This window comes from Epinephelus moara, chromosome 11 (genome assembly GCF_006386435.1).
Source record: "Epinephelus moara isolate mb chromosome 11, YSFRI_EMoa_1.0, whole genome shotgun sequence".
Lineage (NCBI taxonomy): Eukaryota > Metazoa > Chordata > Actinopteri > Perciformes > Serranidae > Epinephelus > Epinephelus moara.
This window is the reverse complement of record NC_065516.1, coordinates 32,189,336-32,213,734: the sequence shown is the minus strand read 5'-3', so window position 1 is coordinate 32,213,734 and position 24,399 is coordinate 32,189,336. Positions and strand designations below refer to the sequence as shown.

General features: G+C 44.8%; 1 protein-coding gene across 1 annotated transcript in view; it reads right to left on the bottom strand.

Annotated features, from left to right (window-relative positions):
• Positions 1–24,399, bottom strand: part of sspo (SCO-spondin) — a 102,246-nt gene that overhangs the window by 65,370 nt on the left and 12,477 nt on the right. Inside the window, exons 19-62 of the mRNA XM_050056713.1 lie at positions 20,931–21,141; positions 18,069–18,163; positions 17,736–17,992; positions 17,489–17,623; positions 17,171–17,373; positions 16,919–17,046; positions 15,795–15,904; positions 15,507–15,656; positions 14,298–14,391; positions 13,989–14,198; positions 11,850–12,055; positions 11,594–11,708; positions 11,346–11,467; positions 11,079–11,231; positions 10,758–10,991; positions 10,522–10,644; positions 10,175–10,272; positions 9,772–10,003; positions 9,521–9,673; positions 8,685–8,822; positions 8,386–8,568; positions 8,142–8,292; positions 7,637–7,796; positions 7,313–7,361; positions 6,976–7,080; positions 6,720–6,847; positions 5,381–5,501; positions 5,137–5,264; positions 4,824–4,965; positions 4,568–4,738; positions 3,970–4,150; positions 3,756–3,831; positions 3,562–3,583; positions 3,264–3,384; positions 2,925–3,138; positions 2,671–2,812; positions 2,368–2,544; positions 1,838–2,032; positions 1,681–1,758; positions 1,425–1,580; positions 1,086–1,244; positions 829–993; positions 554–745; positions 292–414 (exon numbers count right to left, since the gene is read on the bottom strand). Of these exons, the coding sequence (XP_049912670.1) occupies positions 292–414; positions 554–745; positions 829–993; positions 1,086–1,244; positions 1,425–1,580; positions 1,681–1,758; positions 1,838–2,032; positions 2,368–2,544; positions 2,671–2,812; positions 2,925–3,138; positions 3,264–3,384; positions 3,562–3,583; positions 3,756–3,831; positions 3,970–4,150; positions 4,568–4,738; positions 4,824–4,965; positions 5,137–5,264; positions 5,381–5,501; positions 6,720–6,847; positions 6,976–7,080; positions 7,313–7,361; positions 7,637–7,796; positions 8,142–8,292; positions 8,386–8,568; positions 8,685–8,822; positions 9,521–9,673; positions 9,772–10,003; positions 10,175–10,272; positions 10,522–10,644; positions 10,758–10,991; positions 11,079–11,231; positions 11,346–11,467; positions 11,594–11,708; positions 11,850–12,055; positions 13,989–14,198; positions 14,298–14,391; positions 15,507–15,656; positions 15,795–15,904; positions 16,919–17,046; positions 17,171–17,373; positions 17,489–17,623; positions 17,736–17,992; positions 18,069–18,163; positions 20,931–21,141 (6,506 nt within the window). The remainder of the gene's footprint in view (positions 1–291; positions 415–553; positions 746–828; positions 994–1,085; positions 1,245–1,424; positions 1,581–1,680; positions 1,759–1,837; positions 2,033–2,367; positions 2,545–2,670; positions 2,813–2,924; positions 3,139–3,263; positions 3,385–3,561; positions 3,584–3,755; positions 3,832–3,969; positions 4,151–4,567; positions 4,739–4,823; positions 4,966–5,136; positions 5,265–5,380; positions 5,502–6,719; positions 6,848–6,975; positions 7,081–7,312; positions 7,362–7,636; positions 7,797–8,141; positions 8,293–8,385; positions 8,569–8,684; positions 8,823–9,520; positions 9,674–9,771; positions 10,004–10,174; positions 10,273–10,521; positions 10,645–10,757; positions 10,992–11,078; positions 11,232–11,345; positions 11,468–11,593; positions 11,709–11,849; positions 12,056–13,988; positions 14,199–14,297; positions 14,392–15,506; positions 15,657–15,794; positions 15,905–16,918; positions 17,047–17,170; positions 17,374–17,488; positions 17,624–17,735; positions 17,993–18,068; positions 18,164–20,930; positions 21,142–24,399) is intronic.

Below are 24,399 nucleotides of genomic sequence, written 5' to 3'. Positions count from 1 at the left end.
TTAATTTTATTTAGTGCGACTGGAAATGTCCAGGAAATTATTCAATGCTGATATTTAGTCAACTTAATGTAAGTCTGACAGCATGAGGCCTGATTGGTTTTGGCAACACTAACCCAAAACAGAGGGGCAATACCATGTCTCACGTTACATGCAATCATGGATACTGAATTAGGTCTCAGATATGTACCCAAAATGACCTCAATTTCTCGTATCTACATGACGTTATAAAGCAAACAATGAGATCACTCTATGGGTCCAAAATGACACCCCATCACTTCCTGTGCGTCCTACCCAGTATACATGCTCCACTGCAGTTGCTGGTCGAGCTGAGATGTGAGCAGGTCGGAGGACATGGCTCCACCCTCCCAGCCTGGCAGTCTGCCTCAGTCACCAGCACCATGCTGTTGACACAGCCTGAACAACCAATCAGAGAAGAGACAGTTTACAGACTTAATCATGCAGCGATGCCATAATCAGTGTGGTCAAGGCGAGGAGAATAACTTAAGACTTCAAACACCAACAACAGATGTATAGTCTGACAGAGTCTGAGCACCTGTCTGTGTGCCGGTGTCTTTGGTGCACGGCTGGCTGTTGCAGCTCTGGCTCTGCAGGGTCATGCCCTGACAGTCCCGCCCGCCGTTCTTGGGAGGAGGAGCAGAGCAGGTTCTGTTCCTCTGCCTGACACCACCTCCACACTGAGCGTCACACTCTGACCACTCTGTCCACTGTGACCAGTGACCATCAACTACAAGAAAAGATGACATTAAATCAGAGAGCTGGTACTTGTGGAAGATGTGTCGTGTTTGACTTCAGGTTCAGAGAACAGACCTGGACATGCTCGAGGGAAACAGGCCCGACTATCAAACTGAGCTCCGCCACAGGCCCCTCCGGGCAGCGCTTCCCTCAGTATGTCCCTCTGCCGGAATAAGGAGCCGAGACCACAGGACACGCTGCACGCACTCCACGCTGTCCACGGGGACATGATGCAGTCCACTGGAGGAGAGGAGGAGGAAACAGATGTAGCAAAAATATTTTCCTCTTTTGTTTTGTCTTATTTCCACTTTCAAGGTAAGCTTATATCTTACCACAGTCCTTCTCATCTGATCCATCTACACAGTCCTTTTGTAGATCACACCTGCGGTCCAGGTGAACGCACTCCCCACTGGCACAGGAAAACTGCTTGGGAGAGCAGGGGCTGGGCACCAGGGGGCGCTGTGGTGTCACTACTGGTCTGGCTGTGGTACCTGAGGAGACGAGAATACAATGACAGAACTTTACTCAACTTACATGGGAGTTTTTCCTGGAATAACACATCAACTATTATTTATATTCTCTCTGTTTCTTCTACATTTACAGTATTTCCATAATTGAAATAATCATATTTTCATTCTTCTGTACTTCCACTATCCTGCCTGTTGACATACCGCACCGTTCTTCATCTGAACCGTCCAAACAGTCCTCTCTGCCGTCACACACCTGTGCCGAGTCGACACAGCCAAAAGACCGGCACACAAACTGGCCCTCCACGCAAAGCACTCTGGGTAGACCACCATCATGGGGGGTTGTAGCGACCCATGGGGCTGTAAATAAAAATGAAATCAAGGTTATAATATTAGACTGTTACGTATAAAGTGTTAATCAGTGAGTCCTGTCTGGTTGTACGATAGCTGCGTCTCTCACCTTCCGTAGTTTGCAACCCAGGTTTTCCAACATCAAGAGTGGTGGTGAGATGCAGTCCAGGCTGACCTGTGGTGACCCCTAAGCAAATGAATGGTCTTAAGTGACTTGCAAACAGACACATTCAACAAAGGAAGACAAAATAAGCAGCGGATTATACCTGCACTTGCGGCTGTCGTCTTCTGAAGTCCAGTCTGACCTGTGACCCCTGGGCTGGCCACACCAGGAAGGCTACCTTGGGACCTGGTGGTATGGAGGCCTGGGGCACCGGTTGTACTTTCACCATGGAAACCTGGAGCCCCAGTGGAGCTGGTCTGGTTGTGCAGCCCTGGAGAGCCTCTGGTTGGGGCCGTTCCTGAAGAAGAGGATGAGGAGAAGGAGACGTAAGCAAAGACAGACATGGATCAAGGAAAATGGAGCAGAGAGGTGCTGCATATTTTTCTGACTAAACTGTCACGTGAAATTCTTTCAGTCTACATCTCTCCTCTCGGAAATTTGTGATTATTTCCTTTGGAATATAACTGACTGACTGACATCATTTTAACAGAGGTACAGTTACCAAGGGGGGCGGGACTTAGCAATGGGGCAATTTATTCACTTGTAAACATGTAAGAGGACTAAAACTTGGTGTTGAGGCACGACTCAAAAGAAGATTGAAAATATACACGACCAAATATCACCAGCTCTCACCACAGTTGATCTCATCGGAGTGGTCCTTACAGTCTGGTCGACCGTCACAGAGCGCAGACACAGAGACACACTCCTCACTGTGCTGGCATGCAAACTGACCCGGCTTACAACGCTGCACAGTCACTCTCCCACCACCAGAGGGAGATGTGGTCACACTGCTGGGTGTTACCAGCTCATCTATAGTAGCAGGAGGAAAAGTTGATTCATATTAACACAGGTGTGAAGTAGGCTGAACATCCCAGCATTAGTTCTGTGTAACAAATAAAGTATACAAGAGTGTTATCATTTCGTTATGCATCTCACCTCCTCTGCAGCCGAGGATCTCAGCACGCAGGTAAAAGGTGTGTCTGAACTCCACAGGGATAATGCGCAGGTAACGAGCTCTGACCAGCCGGCCAAGCCAGCGGGTCACAGGAGTCCTGCCCACCATCCGCACCTCAAACACCTACAGCACAACCATGAGGACACTTTCACATGAGCACATGTATCTGATCTTTATTTTTCTCCACCATGTGTGAACACATTCATGAAGCAGTTCATCATACGAGGATAAATACCTTGGCAGGGCCACCCGGCTTCCCATCCTCTGTATAGTCTGTGAAGAGGCTGCTGTGCAGGGCGAAGGCGAGGCGGTATTTAGTGAGGTAACCCCACATGCGCTCACTGCCCTGGGTCACCACGCCTGACACCCATGTGGGCTCCAGGAAGTCCACCTGAAGATATGGCTGGGGATCTGAAGGTACAGGGCTCCATCCAGGCTCCATAACCTGACTGCACAGATGATGATATCATTTGTTACTATTCTGGATGCTTTGTATTTCATGTTATAATTCAAAAGTCTTTTACACTGGTGTTTGCTTTAGGGGCGACAACGATACAAAGATCAGATCACTCACACGTTCGGGACGATGTTTAGTCGTCCAGCATCAGCGGGGTTGTTCTCCCGATGTGAGGATGACGTCAGCTGACCGTATCGAATCCTCCCATCCTCCAGTCCAAGAGGAGAGGAGCAGATGCCTGAAGAATATGTTGAATTTTATCACCCTCTTACAGCGTCAGTTTGGCAAACTGAACACCTCAAACACAACATTTTAAAGCATCTGGTCTTCACTGATATTTTAATTCTTTAGATAAAATCAACAGACACAAAAGTCTACAGGAAATGTAGCCATCTAAACTGCATTTAACACTCACCACGATATCCTGGGCCCCCATCCTGTAAATACATTAGAAAATAAATTAAGCACATATTGATATGTAGAAATATTAACACCTGTAATCCTCTTTTTTAAGTTTGCAAGCATTTCTAGGTGTGCAGCCCCGTCTTGTACCCTTTCAAAATGAATTCCTCAGACAATAAAATAGTGAATACAGATGTGTCCTCTTACCGTAGGTGTTACTGCAGGATGAGTGACAGCTGCCTTGGATGGAGTCCTGAGAGGAGCAGGGGTCGGTGTGTACTGCCTGTAAATTAGCAATGAACAATAATTCAGATACTTAAAATCCTTCTTGTTTACTTCACAACATCCAGAAAGAATGAAAGACGAGGATGTGAATTAACATGATTTATCAAATATAAATGTTGTTAAAGATGCCCTCTACCTGTCGGACTGGGTAGTGATGTTTTCGTGGGAATGGCAGCCAGTTTCATCCTCTCCTTTGGGACAGTGGGGGATCCCGTCACAGCGCTGCCATACCTCGATGCAGCCCCCTGGTGGGGGGCAGGAGAACTGACCAGCAGGGCAGCTGCGTGGGCTGATGGTTGTAGGGGACGGTTGCGTACCTGCACGTGGGGAGCGATTTCTATATTCACTTTTGGTATGTGTGACTTACAAAGCCTTTTTAAGAAAGCTTAAAAGTAGTGATGGCCAAATGAAGCCTCACGAAGCATTTACTTTATTTTCTGAGCCCACTAGATGGCGCTCATGGTTTAAAGAGAGAGTCTCAAAGAATGGCAATTCAGTGTGCTTTCAACCTTTTGTTGAACAAAAAGCGCCATCTAGTGGGCTCATAAAATAAAGAAAATGCTTCATGAGGCTTCATTTGGCCATCACTACTTAAAAGCACCAGGATCAAAGATTAGATTAAAAATGGCGAACAGTCTACAACCTGAGCAGGTTTCTTTTCCACCACATCCCAGAAATAACTTCTTATACAGTACAATAAATGAAACTCAGGTGTGTTAGGTTGGAACACTCACCACAGTACATCTCATCTGATCCATCCCCACAGTCATTGACTCCATCACAGACAACTCCCAGTGGACCAGCAGGCACACAGCGCCCGTTTTTACACTGGAACTCCTTCTCTCTGCAGCCACCTGGTGGGGAGACTTGGGAGGGAGGAGTGGGGGTCGTCAACCAGTGGTCACCTGGAGGAGAGGAAAGCATTTTATAATCGCATTTGTTCACAAAATCACATAACACCAGCAAAGTACAGTCAAAATTTCCACCTACCATCTCCACAGCCCATGATCTCGAGCCGCAGGTAGATGCCATTCTGGAAGTCGTGTGGGAGCAGACGGACAAACCGGGCCGACACCATCCTGTCCAGTCTGCTCTCTGCCACCCCTCGATCATCATGGTTACCATAGAAAACCTGGAGGGAGAATGGCAACACATCAGTTTCAACATCTGAACTAGAACACCACCTCAGAGTTTAATGCCTCCAGAACACATGGCAGACAACTCAAAAACATAAAAAAGCAATAGCAGTTGGTGTTCACTGTGTATGATGGAAAAGTTGCATAGACTTGGTCTGAGGTCTGACCTTGGCTCTGGGCCGGGCATCAGTAACAAGCTCCTTGTAAGTGTACCACTGTCTGCCATCCTGGCTGAACTGGAGGTAGAAGCTGGACACGAATGTGCCGAACACACCACCACCCTGGGTGAGCACACCTAGAGGAGGATGGAAAGCATTTTATTTATTTACTGATATACAGCACATAATCTCACATTGAGTAAACCAGCATTTCAATCAGAGCTTGTTCTAAGGCATTTGTGTAAATGTTTACCAGTGATGTTGTATCGATTCAGCAGGTCTATCTGTATGTACGGGCTTTGTGTGTTGCTACTGCGTCCCTCAGGGCTCCGCTGTGGTAGATCCTTATACTCCTCAGGTTCTGGGCTCCAGCCCTGCAGATAAATGTTTTGTACATAAGACGTCATGTAGATGTTAAAGCAGGATGGCAAGTTTGGGGAAAATTCCATGTTACAAACTTCCTCACGTATCCTGCATCTGTTTGGGACATTGGTTCTGCCTGTTTGTTTGGCAATATTTATTATTAAAGTCATGCAAATCTGGATGTTCTACACGGTCTCAGTTCACTGGTGTGCCCCTTGTGTAATCCTCAGTTAACCCGTGTAGTACATAGGCAAGTACGTGAACAATTACATTCATGACTCAGCCAGTTGTTTGTGCAAATAAATGGTTAAAAAGTAAGTTTATCTCTGGCTTAAATACAGACTTGGTGATGATAAGATTTTAAATACTGTGTCTTGAGAATATAACAACGTATCCATTACATTTGGATTTAATTACACTAAATGATAATTGTTGTTTAGTTTTCAAGCTTTTTCTATATTAACATTAGTAGGTGCCGTGTTGGATAAATCACAGCATTCAGAGGAAAAGTTGTAAGTTGTAATTATGACTTGGAACTTGAGGTGAATATTACAAGTCGGAAATAATTACAGTAACTTTAATATTAGCTTTAGTTTTGCAGGTATTGGACAAATTAAAAAACCTGGCCTCATAATGCAGAAGAAAAGAGATAATTAATCTTGAGGGGGACATGAATATCTGTACCAAAGTTTATGTCAATCTAGATGTCAAGTCAAGTGTAATACTGCTGCGGACACTAGAGGTCAAGTCAGAGGATCAACTAAGACATTCAATTTCATCCTGATTGCTTGTCCCAAATCCATTCAGTAACTGTGGAAATATTTCAATCTGAGGCAATGTAACAGCCAACTGACCGACCAACCAACATTGCCATCCCTTGAGCCACGTCGTTAGCATGGCCAAGAAACAGAGAACACACTGTATACCACAAATAAAAGTGTAAAGGATTGAAAATCAAAGGAGCACTCCAAAATCTACCAATCTACCAGGTCCAGCTCATGTAAGTCGTTCAGTGGTCAGAGGCATTGTTTTCTAATGTCATCATCCCCTGGTTTGACTCATTAATTTTACCTGACACTGTGGGAAACATTACATTTTCAAAGGTCAGAGTGCAGGCTACAGAACAGCAGTCTTGGAGCTGGTGTGGATTCAGCTTGCTCAAGGACATTCAGTCAGGATGAACAGTATAAAGTCTGGTCCTACTATATAAATCTATCATCTTGGTGTACCTGGAGGTCACTGTGGGGGTCCCACCAATGGAGGCGACCTGCCTCTGGGGGGTGACCAGTCTGCTGTGACGAGGCACTGAAACTTGAGGCTGGGAGAGTCTGAACACCCAGAGGAGACCAACACTCATCTGTACAGAGAAGGAAACGAGAAAATAGACAAACCTTTGGATGGTAATCGTAGATGCTAAAAAGCCAAAATTCTCAACTTCTACTTGTGAAGCTGACGACCAATTGATCATATGAAGAACACACAAACCTCCAGGAGGAAGTGGATACGTGGGAACCACAGGTGTAGTGCCGCCTGCTGGCTTGGAGGTCACAGTGACAGGGCTGATTGTCACAAGTATGGTGTCATTTCCTCCTACAGAGGTTTTATAGGATAGAAGGATTAATGTTTGGGAACAAAAGAAAAACATAATATTTCCTATCATTTACTGGGATCAACGTCATCTCTGACATTAACCATCTCTCAGTGACACCATTAGTAACCATGGGGTGCAGTTAGTCGTGTGTAACTGGTGAGTGCAAATCATTTTACTTTACAGGAAGACATTTATTCAGCGCAGATAGCTGAACAAAAGTTCTGACTTTACCTCGGCAGTAGCAGCACCTGTCTCCCTCTCCAGGCACCAGGCTTTGGCCCTGCGCAAATAAACCAACATTCAACGTCTGACTCAATCACACGTGTGGTAGAGTTGCTACGGGACACAACTATGTAGAGGAGAAGCAAAGGATGCAGAGGAAGCAGGGCTGTGGATTGTGACGGGGACACTGTGTGTGGATTCAACTGTTTACAGGAGATAAGATTTAAAGACAGAGGGATTTCAGCGTGCACGGTCACACACTCAAATAAATGTGCAAATATACTAATGTGCAGCATATACAGTGAGCGCAGTCACACACAATTCTCGTCTTACCTGTGGACATCCACTGACAGCGTACGGACAGTAGGGGGAACACTGCACTGTGAGGTTGGGCAGACAGTGACATAACTGGCAGTGGTCTGACCTCCATCTGTCCCCCACAGCATGGGACTGACCCTGGTACTCACACTCATCACAGGGGTCTGTCTGGCACCTGCATGCAGGAGTAATGAAATGCATGTGTTTGCTCATATGTGGCGTTACACACGAAGACAAAGAGCTACCTCTAACAGTGGTGTAGTGCAGATGATCAGCGAGGACAAAGTTTGTCAGTGTAAGTAACTTCACGAGGGATTATTAACATGTAAATTAAATATTGCAAGCTGGTCAGAAATGATCATGGGTACAAAACTGGTAAGATCACATGTGGAGAGCATGTATTCTGGGTCACCAGAATATTTAGGAATCATCCAATTGGGACCGAGGATACGATGAGTAGAGGTGCAGTGGTGTAGAAGTCGAGTTGCAGAAACAGTAAAGGTAGGAGAGGGCTACGTACCGGCGAGCTTTCCTGTAAATCCCTCTACACGTTCTCCCGTCTCCATACTTGGTCGGGTTGTTTGGGCTGCGGAACGACCACTGGACGCTCTGAACACCACAGGGCCCCAAACACTCTCCCCACTCAGACCATGACGACCAGCCACAGTGCACTGCAGGATTACAAAACCGGCTGTGGGATTGCTCAGACTATTCAGTATGTGGGTAGAATCCAACTGTGTGGATTTGATGTTGATCTGACTCACCTGAGCAGTCTGGGTTAGGCTGGCACCTCTGAGGCCTTCCTCTCTCACAAATACAGATCTCACAGTCCACCTTCATCTGCTGGCCCGGCCAGTAGCGCACACCTGCCACCTCACACACACACTCCTCTGGTAACACACACTGTTGCGTATGGCTCATCACCTGGCCCTCGGGACACCAACAACCTGACATGTGAGACACGTTGATTGTGATTTTAAAAAATGAACTTGGCAATTTGAAAATGGGAAGAAGCAACAATTCATTCTAGAGCACAAGATACTCCAGATTCCTTCTGACTGACCTGAGGAGCAGGGTGTTACTGGATCACAGGTCGTCCCACTGCTGATGTGGGCACAGGACACTGGGCAGGGAGCACAGCTGTGTCTCACAAGCCCAGTGGGACAGCTGGTGTTGGCACATCCATCGTCCGGACAAGGCTCTGACAGAGGACAGGAGGGAGAAAAGTTCATTTTTTAAAATCTTTTAAACGTTCTTTGCATTCCCACTTTCTTTGTTACTGTTCATTTTGATCAGAATACCTGTTTCATAGGGATTATTCTGAAGCCCAGTTCAGACCACAGATTCACGATAAGGCAAGTATAAACAGGCAACTACTACATCGGCCATCTTGAGTCGAGCTCAGACTGGCCAGTTCACACCGCTGCAACTTTTCCCTACAACGTTCTAAAACGGTTTCGTCTCGCGTATTTTTCCCCGAATCAAGTCATGCAAACAGTTATAGTCTTATCTGTCGGGGTTTTGGAAAATCAGTTTTCATTTGACCTAGTTTCTAACAACAAAACACTTTCCTCCTCAATTACTGTACAAAGCTGAGACATTTCTTTCCGTACTAACTAATGATTTTAGACCAATTACTAGTGATGGCCAAATGAAGCTTCATGAAGCATTGTCTTTATTTTATGAGCCCACTAGATGGCGCTTTTTGTTCAAGAAAAGGTCGAAAGCACAATGAATTGCCATTCTTTGAGCCTCTCTCTTTGAACCATGAGCGCCATCTATGGGGCTTAGAAAATAAAGAAAATGCTTCATGAGGCTTCATTTGGCCATCACTACCAATTACATCTCCAGTATCATTTAATTCAGTGTTTTATTTCTTTGTTTACAGTCCGCTCTTACTGATCTCCATGGGTAGGTTGGATGGTCCAGGGAGCTGGGAACAGTCTCGCCCTCCGTAGCGAGGAGGGATGCAGCCTCTGTGTCTGACCTGCACTCCACCACAACCGCTGGAACAGTTCGACCAGCTCACCCATGGCAGCCACTGACCGTCCACTGTAGTGGGGAGTAGAGAGCATCATATTTTAGTGTTTGATTTTAAACCACGCATCAACATTTTGAAACAGTTTATTCCCTCATATCCACCTCCTTACCAGGGCAGGTGGTGTTGAAGCATTGCTGCCTCTGGAGGTCCTGCCCCCGACACTGGTGCAGTGGATCTCCTGGAGGGCAGGTTCTCTGCCGGCTCATTGAGCCTGTACCACAGGAGGTGCTGCAGGGGCTCCACGGACCCCAGGAGCTCCAGCTTCTACAGCCCTGCTCATCAGTGGGACCTCCAAGTGGTGCTAGTGAGGAGTCTGGGCAGTCTGCCACTCCATTACACACCTACATAACAGAGCGGGGTGAGTGAACAGGAATGTAGACGAAAGGGAGGGTTCATGTGTTTTACCAGAATGTGGTGCACGCCTTTGATGGCTAACCAAGAAGACTGTTAATTAAATAAATATGGGATTTATGTTTTCCTTTAAAATGTAATCACAGCAATATTAGACGTACCATGTTAAAGGGGACGCAGGATCCATCCATACAGGTAAATTCAGGGCAGGTGACGGTGGTGTTCTTACTTCCAGGGGGCACTGGTGACACAGTTTTATCTGGACAGAGCAAGATTCCAAAAATATCATTAAATATACCACAGATTAAAAGATACATCACCATCAAATTTGTCATTATGGCAAATTGGGATGTTTACTCCCCTTTAAGTTTCTTCCTTAATTTATTTCCCTTTCTATGCTTCCCTTACTCCCTTCTTTTCTATTCCCTATGATCCAGTCATGGAGCACAACAGCATCTATTCTTGCTTCCACTCTCACCTCTTCTCTCCTTATCTCGTGAGAACTCACCACACACCAACTCATCTTCACCCCGTGGACAGTCTGGAACGCCGTTGCACACTTGCGACGTGTTCACACAGGTGCGGTTGTCACACAGGAAGCTTCCTGGACAAGGAGGAATCCGAGTGGAACCTAAGGGACGGATTATTGTCAGTATCCATGAACACATCTTTAGACAAAGTCTGTTTTTGCTGCCTGATGATATAAACTTTATTTTCTTCACATATAAATTAACAGTAACTCACCACAGTTGTCAATGCTCTCGTCTGAGGCATCCCTGCAGTGTGGGGTCCCATCACAGAGCTGCTGGTAATCCACACACTGGTCCCCACTGAGGCAGGGAACCTGACCGGGGCCACAGGGGGCGGCACACTGCTGCTCATCACTACCATCCATACAGTCTGTTTCCCCATCGCAGCGCCAGGCCTGGGGCACACACTGCCCACCTGTGGCACAGCTGAACTCGTAGGACCTACACGCTGGAGAAACAAGAGTGTACAGAAAAATACTGAACACTGAAAGAAATATCTCCAAATCATGACTGGCATTACCTGAAGCGGGCATACCTGGGGAGACAGGTGATGGTGTTGTGATAAAAGCATAGCAGTTGGTTCTGTTCTCATCCTCTCCACCTGGGCAGTCTGTCGCTCCATCACACAACTTAGCAGTGACAATACATGTGCCGTCACTACAGGCAAACTGGTCAGGAGCACAGGTCACTGCCACACACAGGAAGGATGAAATCTGATCACTGATTCAAACCCTGCAGGATCGCTTTGGGAAAACGTATTTAACTCACAACTGACAGTTAAATGCTGTACTTTTATTTGTACCTTTACTTGGACAGACAGCTTCGTCTGTTCCAGAGGGGCAGTCTCTGTGTCCATCACACACTCTGTCTACAGGGACACACTGGTCCCCAGGGCACTGAAACTCCCCTGGTGCGCACACACACCTGTAACCAGCCAAAACATTTAGAAGTGTCAAGATGTCCTGTTGCCTAAATGCCTTCAATGCATCCTCAGCAGGACAAACACTGCAAAGCATATTAACAAAATTCCAGAGAACTGAACACACACACCCCCTCTCGTCACTGAGGTCCCCACAGTCATCATGTCCGTCACAGCGGTGGAGGTAGAGAATGCAACGTCCTCCAGCGCACAGGAACTCCCCCTCATCACACACCACACCACAGTCTGGACCGACAAAACAAACACACCACACAGGAATCATTCGAGTAAGCTCACGTGTAAAAACACAGCAAACACAACATTAAATTGTTTAAATAAAACTTTGTATGTGGTGTGTATTGCTGGGGAGAGAGAGTAATATATTACCTTGCTCATCAGACCCATCGGCAAAACCACAGTCCAGCCGTCCGTCACACACGTGGCTGGCTGGAAGACACTTTCCATTGGCACACTGAAACTCCCCCGCTGGGCACAGAGGCATGGGGGTGGCAGGTCCACAGAACTCCTCATCTGATTGGTCAGCACAGTCTGGGTGGCCATCACATTGCAGAGCCAGGTTCAAACATGGGCCACTGCGGAGGTTAGGGTCAGTGCACTTTAGTTACTACAGGAACTTCGTCATACAGTAGCAGCAAAGAATGTGTGCGAAAAACAACTGTTGGAAATCAGCATGCTGATGTTTAGCATGTACTTTTGAATTACCAGGTTAAAGAGGAGTATTTTCCAAGTGATATTATTACTGGCAGTGCTGTCGCAAAGACAATCGTTTTCCTCAGAGCTAAGTAACTACCACAGTGTCCAGCATTACTTTGATTGTTCCACCGTCCACCATTTCCACTACTGGGGATAGTGACTGCAGAGAACTGACGCTGATACTCTTTGGTAAGTGGGGAAAGCTTCTGATAGCTACAAAACAAAAGCACTATCCTCTTCCTGTTTTAGCTGCACAATGGTTGATTGACTTCCTTTAATAAATAAAGCGAGCCTTCATTTTCCCAGTGGATCGTGTCCAGAGTGAAGGTGAGTTAGAGGGAACCAAACTAAACAATGACGGTATTATTATTATATATATATATTTCATTGTACAATCAGCAATAATTTTCATTGATAAGTTTAGGCAAATAAAATGTCTATTTCCACTTAAACATTGTGGGGTGTAGCGTGGATGTAATGTTTCAGTTAAAAGGTTAGTGTGATAATATGCAGGCACGCTAACAATGATATGCTAAACTTTGCTTACATGCCTAGGTGAAGCCTTTAAGAAAGAATCTCCACAAACAGACAACATTATGCAAACAAAATATTCCTACTGCTGCTTTAGCATGCTAACTATACACGTGTTAAAACATTTAGCATTTTAGCTTAACATAAAAACTGTTTCAAAGGTCCTTCGTGTAGGATTTAGGTGGATATATTGGCTGAAACTAAATATATTACTCATAACTATGTTTTCATAAGTTTATAATCACGTAAGAATGAAACTAAGAATAATTGTGTTTTTATTACCTTAGAATGAGCTGTTTATATCTACATACAGAGCAGTTCCTCTTTCATGAAGTTCGCCTACAGTAGCTCACCAGGGACAAACCAAATACTGGCTGTGGATGGGGCCATTTGCCTTTTTTGCATTTTTGCGTTGGCCATGGGAGAAGCTTCAGTTGGTTGCAATCTGCAACCTCACCACTAGATGCCACTAAATGCTGCACACTAGACCTTTAACATTTGTGATCTTGCTCTAAGGTTATGACCTCATGGCTGCATGAATTCAATCAGTATTTTTACAAGCTTACCGTATTAAATTAAAGTGTAAATTTTGACTGTTGGTGTCATTAGGATTCATCCCAACATACTCTCATAGAATAGTTTGTATGATATCCTACGAAGAATGCATGCACAACAGTTTGTATCATATCCTATGAATTTGCGCCCCGCGAATGACATTACATCCTTAATGTACAGTTATGTAATTAACGTAAAGTTACAGAGGTTAGATTTAGGCAAATAAAGTTACTGTGGTTAGGTGTAGGAAAACAAATATGGTGAGGATGTACCTTGAAAATGACTCAAAGTTCAATCAAAGTTCACACGGATCCAAAAACACAACTCCAGAGGAAAGTCCCGACCTACATCCTTACAAGCACGAGACTGCTTCCTTGTTTACCGCAGTCAGAGCATTGGTCATGTGATTGCAGCCTTTCAAAATACGTGGGATATAGACAAAACTGGTTGTCTTACTTTTCGTAGGAAAACATACTAAACATTTGTGATAAAAGCCTGTGTGTCCTCTGGAGACCATGACTGCATTCACCACGTTTCATGGGAATCCACTCCATTAAAAGTGTCCAGATGTTTCACTCTGGAATAAAGTTTTGGAGGCTGACGAACAAAGCCTGCCATCCTAATGGCTGATTTATTGTAGCTGATCTTCATCCCTTATTTATTTGTCTTCCTAATCTCCACACATAGAAATTGCGTGCTGATAAACTAAAGTGAGTTTAGATTCACCTTGGTGTGCTGGTACAGCGGAATTGGTCTGGAGAGCAGGTGGATGGGCAGATCTCATCCGAACCATCGCCACAGTCATCCTCATTGTCACACACCCACTGGGAGGGGATGCAGCGCCCCCCAGCACAGGTGAACTCTGACTCCAGACAGGGAGGCGGGGCAGGAGGGCAAGCCACACCCTCACACTGCCACAAACCATCTTCACAGGAACTGGACACACAAAGGCAAAGACAACCCTCTGACTTTAATTTTGATTAACATAGAAAATATGAATGGAATACTCTTTCATAAGCATTTACACTGACTGACCAGTTCTGGCAGTGTTGAGTGATGGTAGTTCCAGGTGGGAACATGGAGCCCTCCCACTCACATGGACACTGAATGGGAGCTACACAGCTGTCCCCTGTGGAGCAGAAAACAGAATGACTAATCTGCTATTCTTGGAGCTTCACCAGTTGTACGGCAAGGAAGTTTGTTTTGTGGGTGGTGCTAGAGGAAAGGCCATGGGCGCATTAGAATCAACAAACATTCTTCTGAGGCCATGTTGTTTGTAAATTTGATATCTTGTCCTGAGGGTAGAATGGCAGCAAAGTTCATCATGTGTCCTGAACAAAAGGGTTCATCTGTCTGTGGCAGCGCAAGGCAGCACCACGACTAATTAATTTCAGCACCTCAAACAGAGGCAGGCAGCCGAGTGTGAGAAGCGTATGACACTGTATCTCATTACAGATGCAGTCGCTTTGCACAGCGCGAAATATATGGTGCCCATATATACAGTGGAAAACCCCGGACTGATCCACATGCTGAATACAGTCACCTCCAGATACCTGCTACCAAGCCGAAATTATTTTTCTGAAGTTGCCCTGTGCGGTACTGTACCTCTACCAATATAACATAATCCCCCAATCCCAAATGGATCCCTTACAGACTCATTGACTCAAGCCCTAAACCCTTACAGACCTAGGACCAATTCTATTTCTTCTCCTTAGCCCTTGTCTTGGCCCTTCCCCTTGGTTTTGCGCGTTCACGTGAGGGGAAGTGGTGTCCCAGTTCTCCGTCAAGTTAGCTCTTTACCTGATGGGTTTAGGGCTTGAGTCAACGAGTCTGTAAGGGATCCATTTGGGATTGGGGGAATGTGATTTTGTTATTTAGCATGCAAGTAACATATGTTTAATTTTGTTTATGTGCACGTTTCATTTTTAGGGATACACAATACTTTTTTTCCAGGGGAACCTTTTATTTATCTTAAAAAAGTGAAGTTTGATTAAAGTTATGTTTGCACTTTATTAATCCCAAAGGGGAATTTCATCTTTGTAACATGAGGCAGTAAATAGGCTTGTGTACAAGCTCCTCATCTATGTTTTTTTTTAAGTAGCATCCTATCTGACATGTTTAATTTGTTTACAAATGTGTTTCATCTTCAGAGATACATCCTACTACTGTAAATACATAAATATGTTCCTCCTCAGTGTATATCACCCTTGGTGGCTCAGGATTACTTTGGTTAATCTGGTTTACCGTGTCGGACCGTGCCGGCAGGGCAGAAGCAGCCCTCCACACAGGAGAGAACGCCACACTGGGAGTGTTGACTCTGCTGAACACTGGGACACGAGGAAGAGCAAGCTGGACCACAGGGATTGTACACAAGCCCGTTCTCACACTGCAGGGCTGCAGGAATGAGACAAACAAGGAGAATACAACAAAATTAGACAACAAGATAAGGACAGAAAACACAGGTTACACGCAGACAGTAAGACAGGACTAAGAGTGTAATAGATTGACTGTATGAGTGTGTCTTTGACGTACGACAGAGCTCCTGGGACCTCCAGCGGATGTAGACCCCTCTGCGGTTACACTCTTCAGCATAGGCAGCAATAGCTGTACAGAGACACTCACAGTCCCCACCTGAGTCACAGCTACAACACAAACATGAATGAATGCTGTTATGGTAAAATATGAGCATTAACAGATGATTAGGATGCTTTACACTTAAGACAGAAACTATCCTCAAATCCTCTCTACTCAAAAGAACCCTGTACAGTTGTTTGCCAATATGCTGATGATGCTCTGCTTGTTTGTGGACCACATACCAATATGTAGCTAAAATGGAAGGAGTCTCTGTCTATCTGTTGTTTAACTTTCTCCACAACTGTTCATCTGATCGACTTCACACTAGGCAGATGTATTGCTGAGGACCCAAGGAGATGCAATGTCGTGTGATCTTTTGAGCAGTTATTAGTAGCGTGTCATGTACACACTGTAGAGTTTATTGAGAGGGGACCCCTATTTGCAGCTTATTTTTGTGAGAGAAGCTAATATAGTGTCCATAACCCTGGCATAAACTTATTATCCTGACGTGACTTCAGTTATATGATCTGGCGCTGATTCAGGCCAAATCTGCTTATGTAAAGAGAAGCAATTGTTCTCTGAGCTGATTGTCTGAATAACAGGAAACCAGTGCTAATGGGACAGGAAACATCTTTTAATGTGTATTGGAAAGCTGTAGGTGTGTCAGCTGATACTGTTTGTTTGTCAGACACCACAAATTGTCATGATGTGCTAATTATTTGGCTCTCTCGCGAGCGAACCCTCAAATGTGCAACTCCATGTCTAGGCCTCGCTTATTTAAAGTCTTGTTTATGCTACAACACTGAATGTATAGAATGAGGTTTAGTGATACAGCCTGCTACACACAACAATCTCATGAGATGGTAGCAAAATGTTGTACATCAGTGGACAGTCATTCTTGTCATACACGTGTTGCAATGTCCTGGGAGCTTTGAAGAATACCTGTTAAATCAGTGCATTTGGCAAAAAATTGCTGAGAAATAAAGTCATTTCTTTCCCTCTGAAGCATCTTGTCGTATAAAGCACAAAGTAGACCACATTTCTTTTCTTTTAAGAATTCAATTCGCAGCGCGGTCACTCACCCACAAGCATCAAAGACACACCAGTCATAGTACTGCTGGAAGGGCACCTCAGGGTGGCAGCGAGAGAAGAGCTCCTGAGTCAGAACTGCGCACTTCTTCCTGGCCCAGGTCATCCTGTGGGGGTTCAGCTGAACAACACAAAGAGAGAAGTTGGTTTGCTTTACATGTGGGTGTCTGAGAAAGGGAGAGCAAAAGATAGTTTATCATCATGACTGGATTTCACAAATGTGCATGTGTCTGCATTGAACTCACAGCACAGGGGTCTCGGAGGTCCTGGTCTGCCACATCAGGGCAGGAAGGGCTGACCTTCCAGGAATTCCCAAACAGCTCGGCCGTAGACTCCACAATGCCCTGCCGTGTCGTAAAGTCATTCTCTGTGTCCCCATCAAAGTTACCACACAGGCCCCCGACCCGTCCACGCAAGTGGGCCGCCAGACGCACATACACACGCATACCTGGAGATAACATGGGGAATGACAACAACATTAGCACTGACACATGACAATGCACATGAAAGGGTTGAGTGGGAGATTAATTAAGGTTGCAGAAGTTCATGTGAATGTGTCCTACCTCCATCCCATAGCAGAGTGACCCCCAGTCGAGATGAAAGGGAGACAAACAGGCCGGCTCTTTCCAAAGTCAGACCGCTGCCACTGTAAGACTTTGGTAGACTAACTGGCATCCCATTTACTGTCACAGCTTTACCTAATGAAGAGACAAAACAGCTTAACCTGAGCAGCTATCTTCTAGAATACTGTCTGTGGTGCCTATTGATCCTAATCAGCCTCTACTACCTCTATAACACCATCTCTCCTACCTCTCAGCAGATGTATGACAGTATTTCCCAGGCTGAGGGTGACCGACTTTGTACAGGTGACCCCGGTGCTCCCGCACGGCACATTCTCCGCAGTTACACTGAATAAACCGCCGGTCTCCCTCGCCAGCACATATTGGCAGTCTCCCAGGAAGGAGTAGCAGCGACCGTCGAATGTCACATAGTGTGGGTCACCAGTGGCCACGCATACACCGGCACAGGCGGACTGGGTGCAGTGCCAGCGGCGCTCCTTACACATGCTGCAGGAATGAATGAAGTATGGTTGAGAAATTAAATGTTAGGGATGAAATGCAATGAGACAGTTGCATGCATTACCATGTGTTGCAGTCTTTGGTGATGGTGTCGTTGCCGTAGTAAAGTCGACCATTGTGGTGACATGGGCACTCATCTGGCAGAACACAGCGATCACCCTGATGTAAACCAGAGAGGACATAATGTACTGTAAAACTCAGCCACATCAGGTGCTAACAATGGGTGTTTCTACCTAATCAATCAGGCCTATTAACTCTGCTGTTTCCTAATACATTCAATGGTTAAACTGTGAGTGTTGCTTTTCTACTGTCCTTTGTCTTTTAAACTGCTCTTGGTGTCTGTACTTAAATGGTCTCTTTGCTAACCTGTGTTGTTTTAATAGGTTTTGCTATTTTTTGACTGTACAGCACTTTGACTGGGATTAAAGTTGAGATAAATTGATCAGTTTAAATCCCCCTAAAAGGTATCACTTAGCTCACCTAGCGCAGGCGCCCCATGTACAAAGGCTTTCTCTTTGCTGCAGGGATTAGATCCCAATCTACGGTCCTTTGCTGCAAGTCACACTAAAACATCTGCCCTATCAATTAAAGGCAAAAAGCCCTAAAAATATCTTTAAAAAAATGTGTCTTCTTGGCTGTAATAGTACCATTTTGGCAGCATGAAAAACCCCTTTCACAACAATAAATGTAAGATTTAATGATACTTTTTTATGATAAATAAAGGCCAATTTGACCAGTAAAAAGTGGAGAAGGGTATCATTGATACTAAAGCCACAATACTAGACAGTATTTTATTTTTAACCTAGTAAAAAACCTCGTGAAGGAGCAGCCTGTGTATTCAGTTGGACGAAAGTTCTAGGCCATGTTAAACCTTAGCACAGGCTAGCAGGAAGAAGCTGCTAGCCCAGCTCAATGAAAGTAAAAGAAACATCCAAAATACACCTTTCACTTATTACTTCCGGTTATATATATAACATAACACTAAGAAAATAGATTACAACAGTTAATTAAATAAAAAGACGTACCCACAGAGAATTAAGCTAGGCCACCAACTCTTGCTAGCTAACGTGAGCACGTTAGCATCTAACGCCTCAGTCTTAGCATCTGTTAGCTCATTGTTTTGGCTTTATACACACAACTTGATTCAGTTTCACAGCTCTACTGACATAATTTCCAGCTGATTTGATCTAAAATGTTTAAATAAATATACTATCAACTCAACTTACCAGCTTCACAGCCAAATGTCAAACAGGCAGCTAGCAATTAAGTTAGCTAACGTTAGCTAGCGTAGCATTTTACAGCTATGTGAAAAGCCAGATATTGGCCTCTGGAGTAGTTAAGACCAAAACTGAGCTATAAGAAGAGTAAATATTGGAACAACAGGAACCCAAATAGATGCAAATATATCCCTGTGTCTGTTGTGTAGCTAAATAAGCAACTGTCTGTTTCGGTTTGTTCTCTCTGTGGCCAAAGTGGCCAAAAACATTAATGAATGAAGGTTTGACCTAATGACCAAACGATTAGTTCATTATGGAAGATATTTAGCTGTAGCTTTACCATTATGTAGGTTCCTGGTATTGTGCATATTCTGGCTTATTGTACACCGGCTTAAGCCCGGTATACACAGTGTGATTTTGGGCCTTCCCAGACAATAATGTTCCCAATGTATTTGGTCATGGCTCTAAAATGGATGTCCTGTGTCGCACATTGACAGAGGTTCAAGGATGGCCATTGTCACGGTCTTGCAATCAAAGAAAGCCTGGGATAAAATTCTGACAGTATCATTTGAGATGACCATCTCACTAGCCATGTTTCCATCAGCCTGTTTAGATGCGCATCTAGAAGTTTCGCATCGGAAAATTATGATGGAAAGGCCAAAATTCAAATTAAAATCCCCTGATTCACACAAACTAAAATACGCTCGCTTTAGCCGGGTTTTGGTTGATTCGAAAAAATGTTGATTCGCAACTAAAACTAAACTAAACTAAAAGTCTGACGTAGCACACCTCTGTCCATGGTGATATCCACACTCCGGTCGGGAAGGCGGTAATGCATTTACAAGCTGGTTGCCAACCGCCAGAAAACGTAGAAGAAGAAGAATGCAAGACTTGTTTTGTTTCCGGTTCTGCGGAAAACTCGCGCAAGTTCGTAGTTTTCACCAAAGTCTGCACATTTAATGGAAACACACAGGATTCGTATTTCTTTTAATGCGCATTTCCCAATGATTCGAATCACTTTTGGATGGAAACATAGCTACTGTGTGACTGCTGTTACGACCTAACCTGTCTACTAACCAACCAATGTAAATGGAGTCTGAAGTGCTGCACTGGCGCTAAACCCAACTAACAGACGGATAGCAGCTCGTCATGGAGGCAAAACGCGCTAAAAGAAATGTGTGGGATTTGGGCAAAGATGAAATTGTCAAGTTATGGCAGCAGAAGGTATGATGTCCTCCTGCTCTGAACATGGTCGCATAAAGAAGGACGAAGCGTGGAAAGAAATAGTGGCGGAGTTGCAGCTGCCAGGTGAGAAACCTAGCAGCTATCAAATAATGTGACCCTCTATGCTTCACAGTTGGAGAAGTAATAACCCGTACAGCATCCTTGCACACACTCAGTATGGGAAGCTATTGCATCGTACGTCAGAGCCTGAGATTCAGTACGAGCTGTCATCGTTCAGTCTGCAGACATCGAACTTGATGTCGTACCCAAGGTTATTAGATCCATTTCGCACAGTGTAGCTACACTAAACCGATATGGAACAAAGTCATGATGATATAACAAGTTAACTACACCTGTGCTTTACCTACAATGACGGGTCAAAATGTCTGCTGTGACAAAGGTCTGCACTCTTGACATTTCACATTTCTAAAAGATACCCTTTATCTGATATCCACCCCAGAAACTAAATTAGAGATTTCACCCACTAGTAGCACAGTTCCCTGGGGACAGACACAGCCAGACAGGGGCTCCCTGCAGCTCGAATGGGCAACACTGGACCCCTGCTGTTGGCCAGGAGGGTCCAGGCTGGAGCAGGTGAGGAGGCAGGAGCGTGGAGAGTAGACCAGAGAGCCTGGACACTGGTTGACCTCCTCACAGTGTTCCTGAGTGCAGTTAAACAGCCCCCGCTCACACACACTGTGAAGGGAGACGAGAGGCAGCAGAATCAGAACTGACGTCGACTAAAAGGAGTTTATTTTCTATATTCAGCAAAAAACACCAAGAGGAAATTACACAAAGAGGAATAACTGCGACCAAGTGGAGGCAAGTTGACCCAGCAGGTGCAGAACTAGAGTGCCCTTGCTGTCCTCAGAGAGTTTACTTCGGATCAATAAAGTTCCAGTCACTGTTACTAAACTGTAAACAGTAGCTGTAAAATGTAACAATGAGGCAACAAAATGTTCTATGAGGTGTCATGAAAATCATTTCACTTGTTTCCTCAGCCAAGGCTTATCATGTCAAGGTGAATGGACGCATTGTACGTCACATTTTATATCAGTGTAATGACCGTTCGATCCAATTTTCATTTCTTCATAGCAGTCCATCGGGTTAATGATCAGTGGAAGGACACATCTCAGCAGTTTCGACACAATGAAAACGTGCAACCCAGAGAGAAACAAATCTATCTGTAGATTTCTAGTACTACTGCTCTGACTCAGTGATTAAGAGATGACTCATACCCAGACAGGGATGATGACTGTGGTTATGTGGTGAAGAGACGCGATGAAATCAACCTATCCTGTATTATGGAGCAGGAACATAGAGTGATTTCATCAGAGCTCTTGCACCACCAGGGACTGACGGTGGGATAATGTGCTGTCATATGCATACAGTTTGCAGTTTCAGTCATTGGCTCATATGCACTCATTGCAAGTAGGGGTTCAGCTTAGAGCCACCAAAGCCTCGTTTCCATCAAGCAGTCTGGTTCAATTCTGTCAAGTTTGGTACACGTTATTATTCTGTTGCCATTGTGAAAAGTTGTGGATGGTACCAATGGAACCATTCCGTACTGTCCCCGTTTTTGGTCCCCCCTCTGTTGGGGTACCTAGCCCACTGATCTTGTACTAAAAGGTGGAGCTAGAAACACTGCAGTCCGTTGATTGGTCAATAGATAATCTTCAAGCTTGCTTGGGGTTGAGTTGTGGCTCATTTTGCCGCTTGCATAACCACTGTTCATACCAGCAAGTTTTTAATACATTAGCCAACTACAACTATAAAAAGAAAGGATAATTTGCTGCCTTTAGCAGCAGCTATAAGCGCTTTTTAGATAGGAATTGTGCAAATTTGCAGGAAAGCCCAATCAGTCTTCGTTCAGCATTGGCATTACCTACTTTTGTTCATACAGAATGCGCCTTTTTCGGGGCAATGGGGGGTGTGAGCAAGTAACAAAACGTGTAGCTAGCTCAGCGTGTGACGTAAACAGTGACGTGGGAGGGAAGCCGTGGCTGGTCAGTCCTTCGGCGATTCTCTGTTAAGTCGGCCCGTTCTTCACGGTTCCTGTCATTTGACGGTTAATGGCCTCTTCGTTTGCGAGGACAAGGAGGGCGCGCAATTCCTTGTCTCCCCAGTTGCTCATCTTTACAGTGTCTGTCAGGTTTGTCTTTCCCTCTTGCTACTAGCTGCTCGCTAATTCCTGCTATCAGCTGTTTCCTGTTTATCCACCGCCAGTGGCTCGCACGTGCGGCGTCATCAACAGCTCCTTCCACAAATCTTCAACAGCCCCTCCCGTGGCAGAAGGGCACCTTGGTCTGTTTAAACCAAAAGGGTTCCGCCAATATGTCTACCCTACGAGGCAGAAAATTGGGCACCTCGGATCAACTCGCCAATCTAGCTCTGTGTGTCTAAACGCTCGCAGCTTGCCAGCAAAACGGCCCAACATTCGCGGAAGATCTGTCAGTGTAAAAGGGGCTGTAGACTGAGAAAAAAAATTGAATTCATTGCACCAACTGCTGGCAGCTACCGCCAACATTTAAGGTGGATGTATAAAAGGTTCGGACTCCTGTAAATGATTCACCCATTATTAATCACATCCACAAGGCATAGGAGATGACGTATGTAACGTTAGCCTTTCTTTGTATGTTTTGAAAATGTCGCCATGCAACCTCAGTTCTGTGGACAATAGACAAGGTGCAGGCAAAGAGGGTACACAACGAAACCTGGACGGAGCAGTGGTGACATCAACCCCGCCCACATTTAAGAGTATTGTCTGAAATGCTAAACTGTTCTACGGTCTAGGTACATGTCTGTATGGGTTACTTTGGTTCTAAAGGTACTATACCGCAGGTTTTTGGTGGAAACGGGACTCAAGTGTAGACGTTTGTGTGATTATAGTATTAGATTTTTCTGTAAAAACACCTAGAAAATACCTCCTAACAGGGCAAGGCAATCAAATCCAAAAATTCATAATCAGAAAATGATCATTTATCATATATTTTTATGAAACTATAATACACAAACACATAGTGACTCCTAACCTTATCCTCAAAGAGAAACAGTGACAGACGTGCGTAGCAGACTTTATATAATCTTCAATAAAACTCTTTATTTCAGGGAGTGAAGACTTTATCAGCTCTTGATCTGAGTAGATTAAGTCACCCCATGGGATCAAAGCTCGCTCCAAAGTCCCAAACTGTGCCAATGTTATATTGTAGCTCCATCAAAACTGTGCTCCACTGACAATGAAGGAAACATGCTTACAACCTCTGATTCTTTATCACAACTACCAAGTGATAAAAGCAGTGTGCAGATAAAAGACAAAGAGCTGTTTTTTATGGTGTGCTGTAAAAATATAATGTATGCAAGTGGGTCAATAAGAGCTTGTACTAAACTAACCTCTACTATGATGTTTCCTTGTTACAGGTTCAGTATGTTTGGTGTCCTTAACTGCAAGATTACTGCATATGTGCAGCGTTGTGATTTTTAACCTGACTGACATTCTGCCATTAAGGATCAAACAAGGTTCTGTGAAATGAGCTGATCTAAGCAGTTGTGGTTTGTGGTTAGTTTTTTTAGTCTGGCCTTTTATCTTTGAATGTTCCAGCACCACCGGATCATATTTCCAGCAAAATCTGATTCAACAAATATTTTAAAACTTAAGCTGCTCTTACACCACCGCGCCGCAACTCACAACCTCCAGTCATTTCAGTGAGGGGAAGGTGGTAGAGAGGAAGTGGTTTCAAACACGGCTGTAGGAATATGAACCGGTTGCCTCCCTCGTGAATGTGCATAGATTTTGCTATGCTGCGCAAAGTTCACCGTGTTAAACCACTGGTGGTAGATGCCTGGCTTTGGCTGATCGATTAGAAGGGGATGGGAGCAGAGGCAGAAAGAAGACAAGATGGAGGAGCTGGTAGTGTTCGTGTCTGAATACACAGAGGGAATCTGAGTGATTTCTGT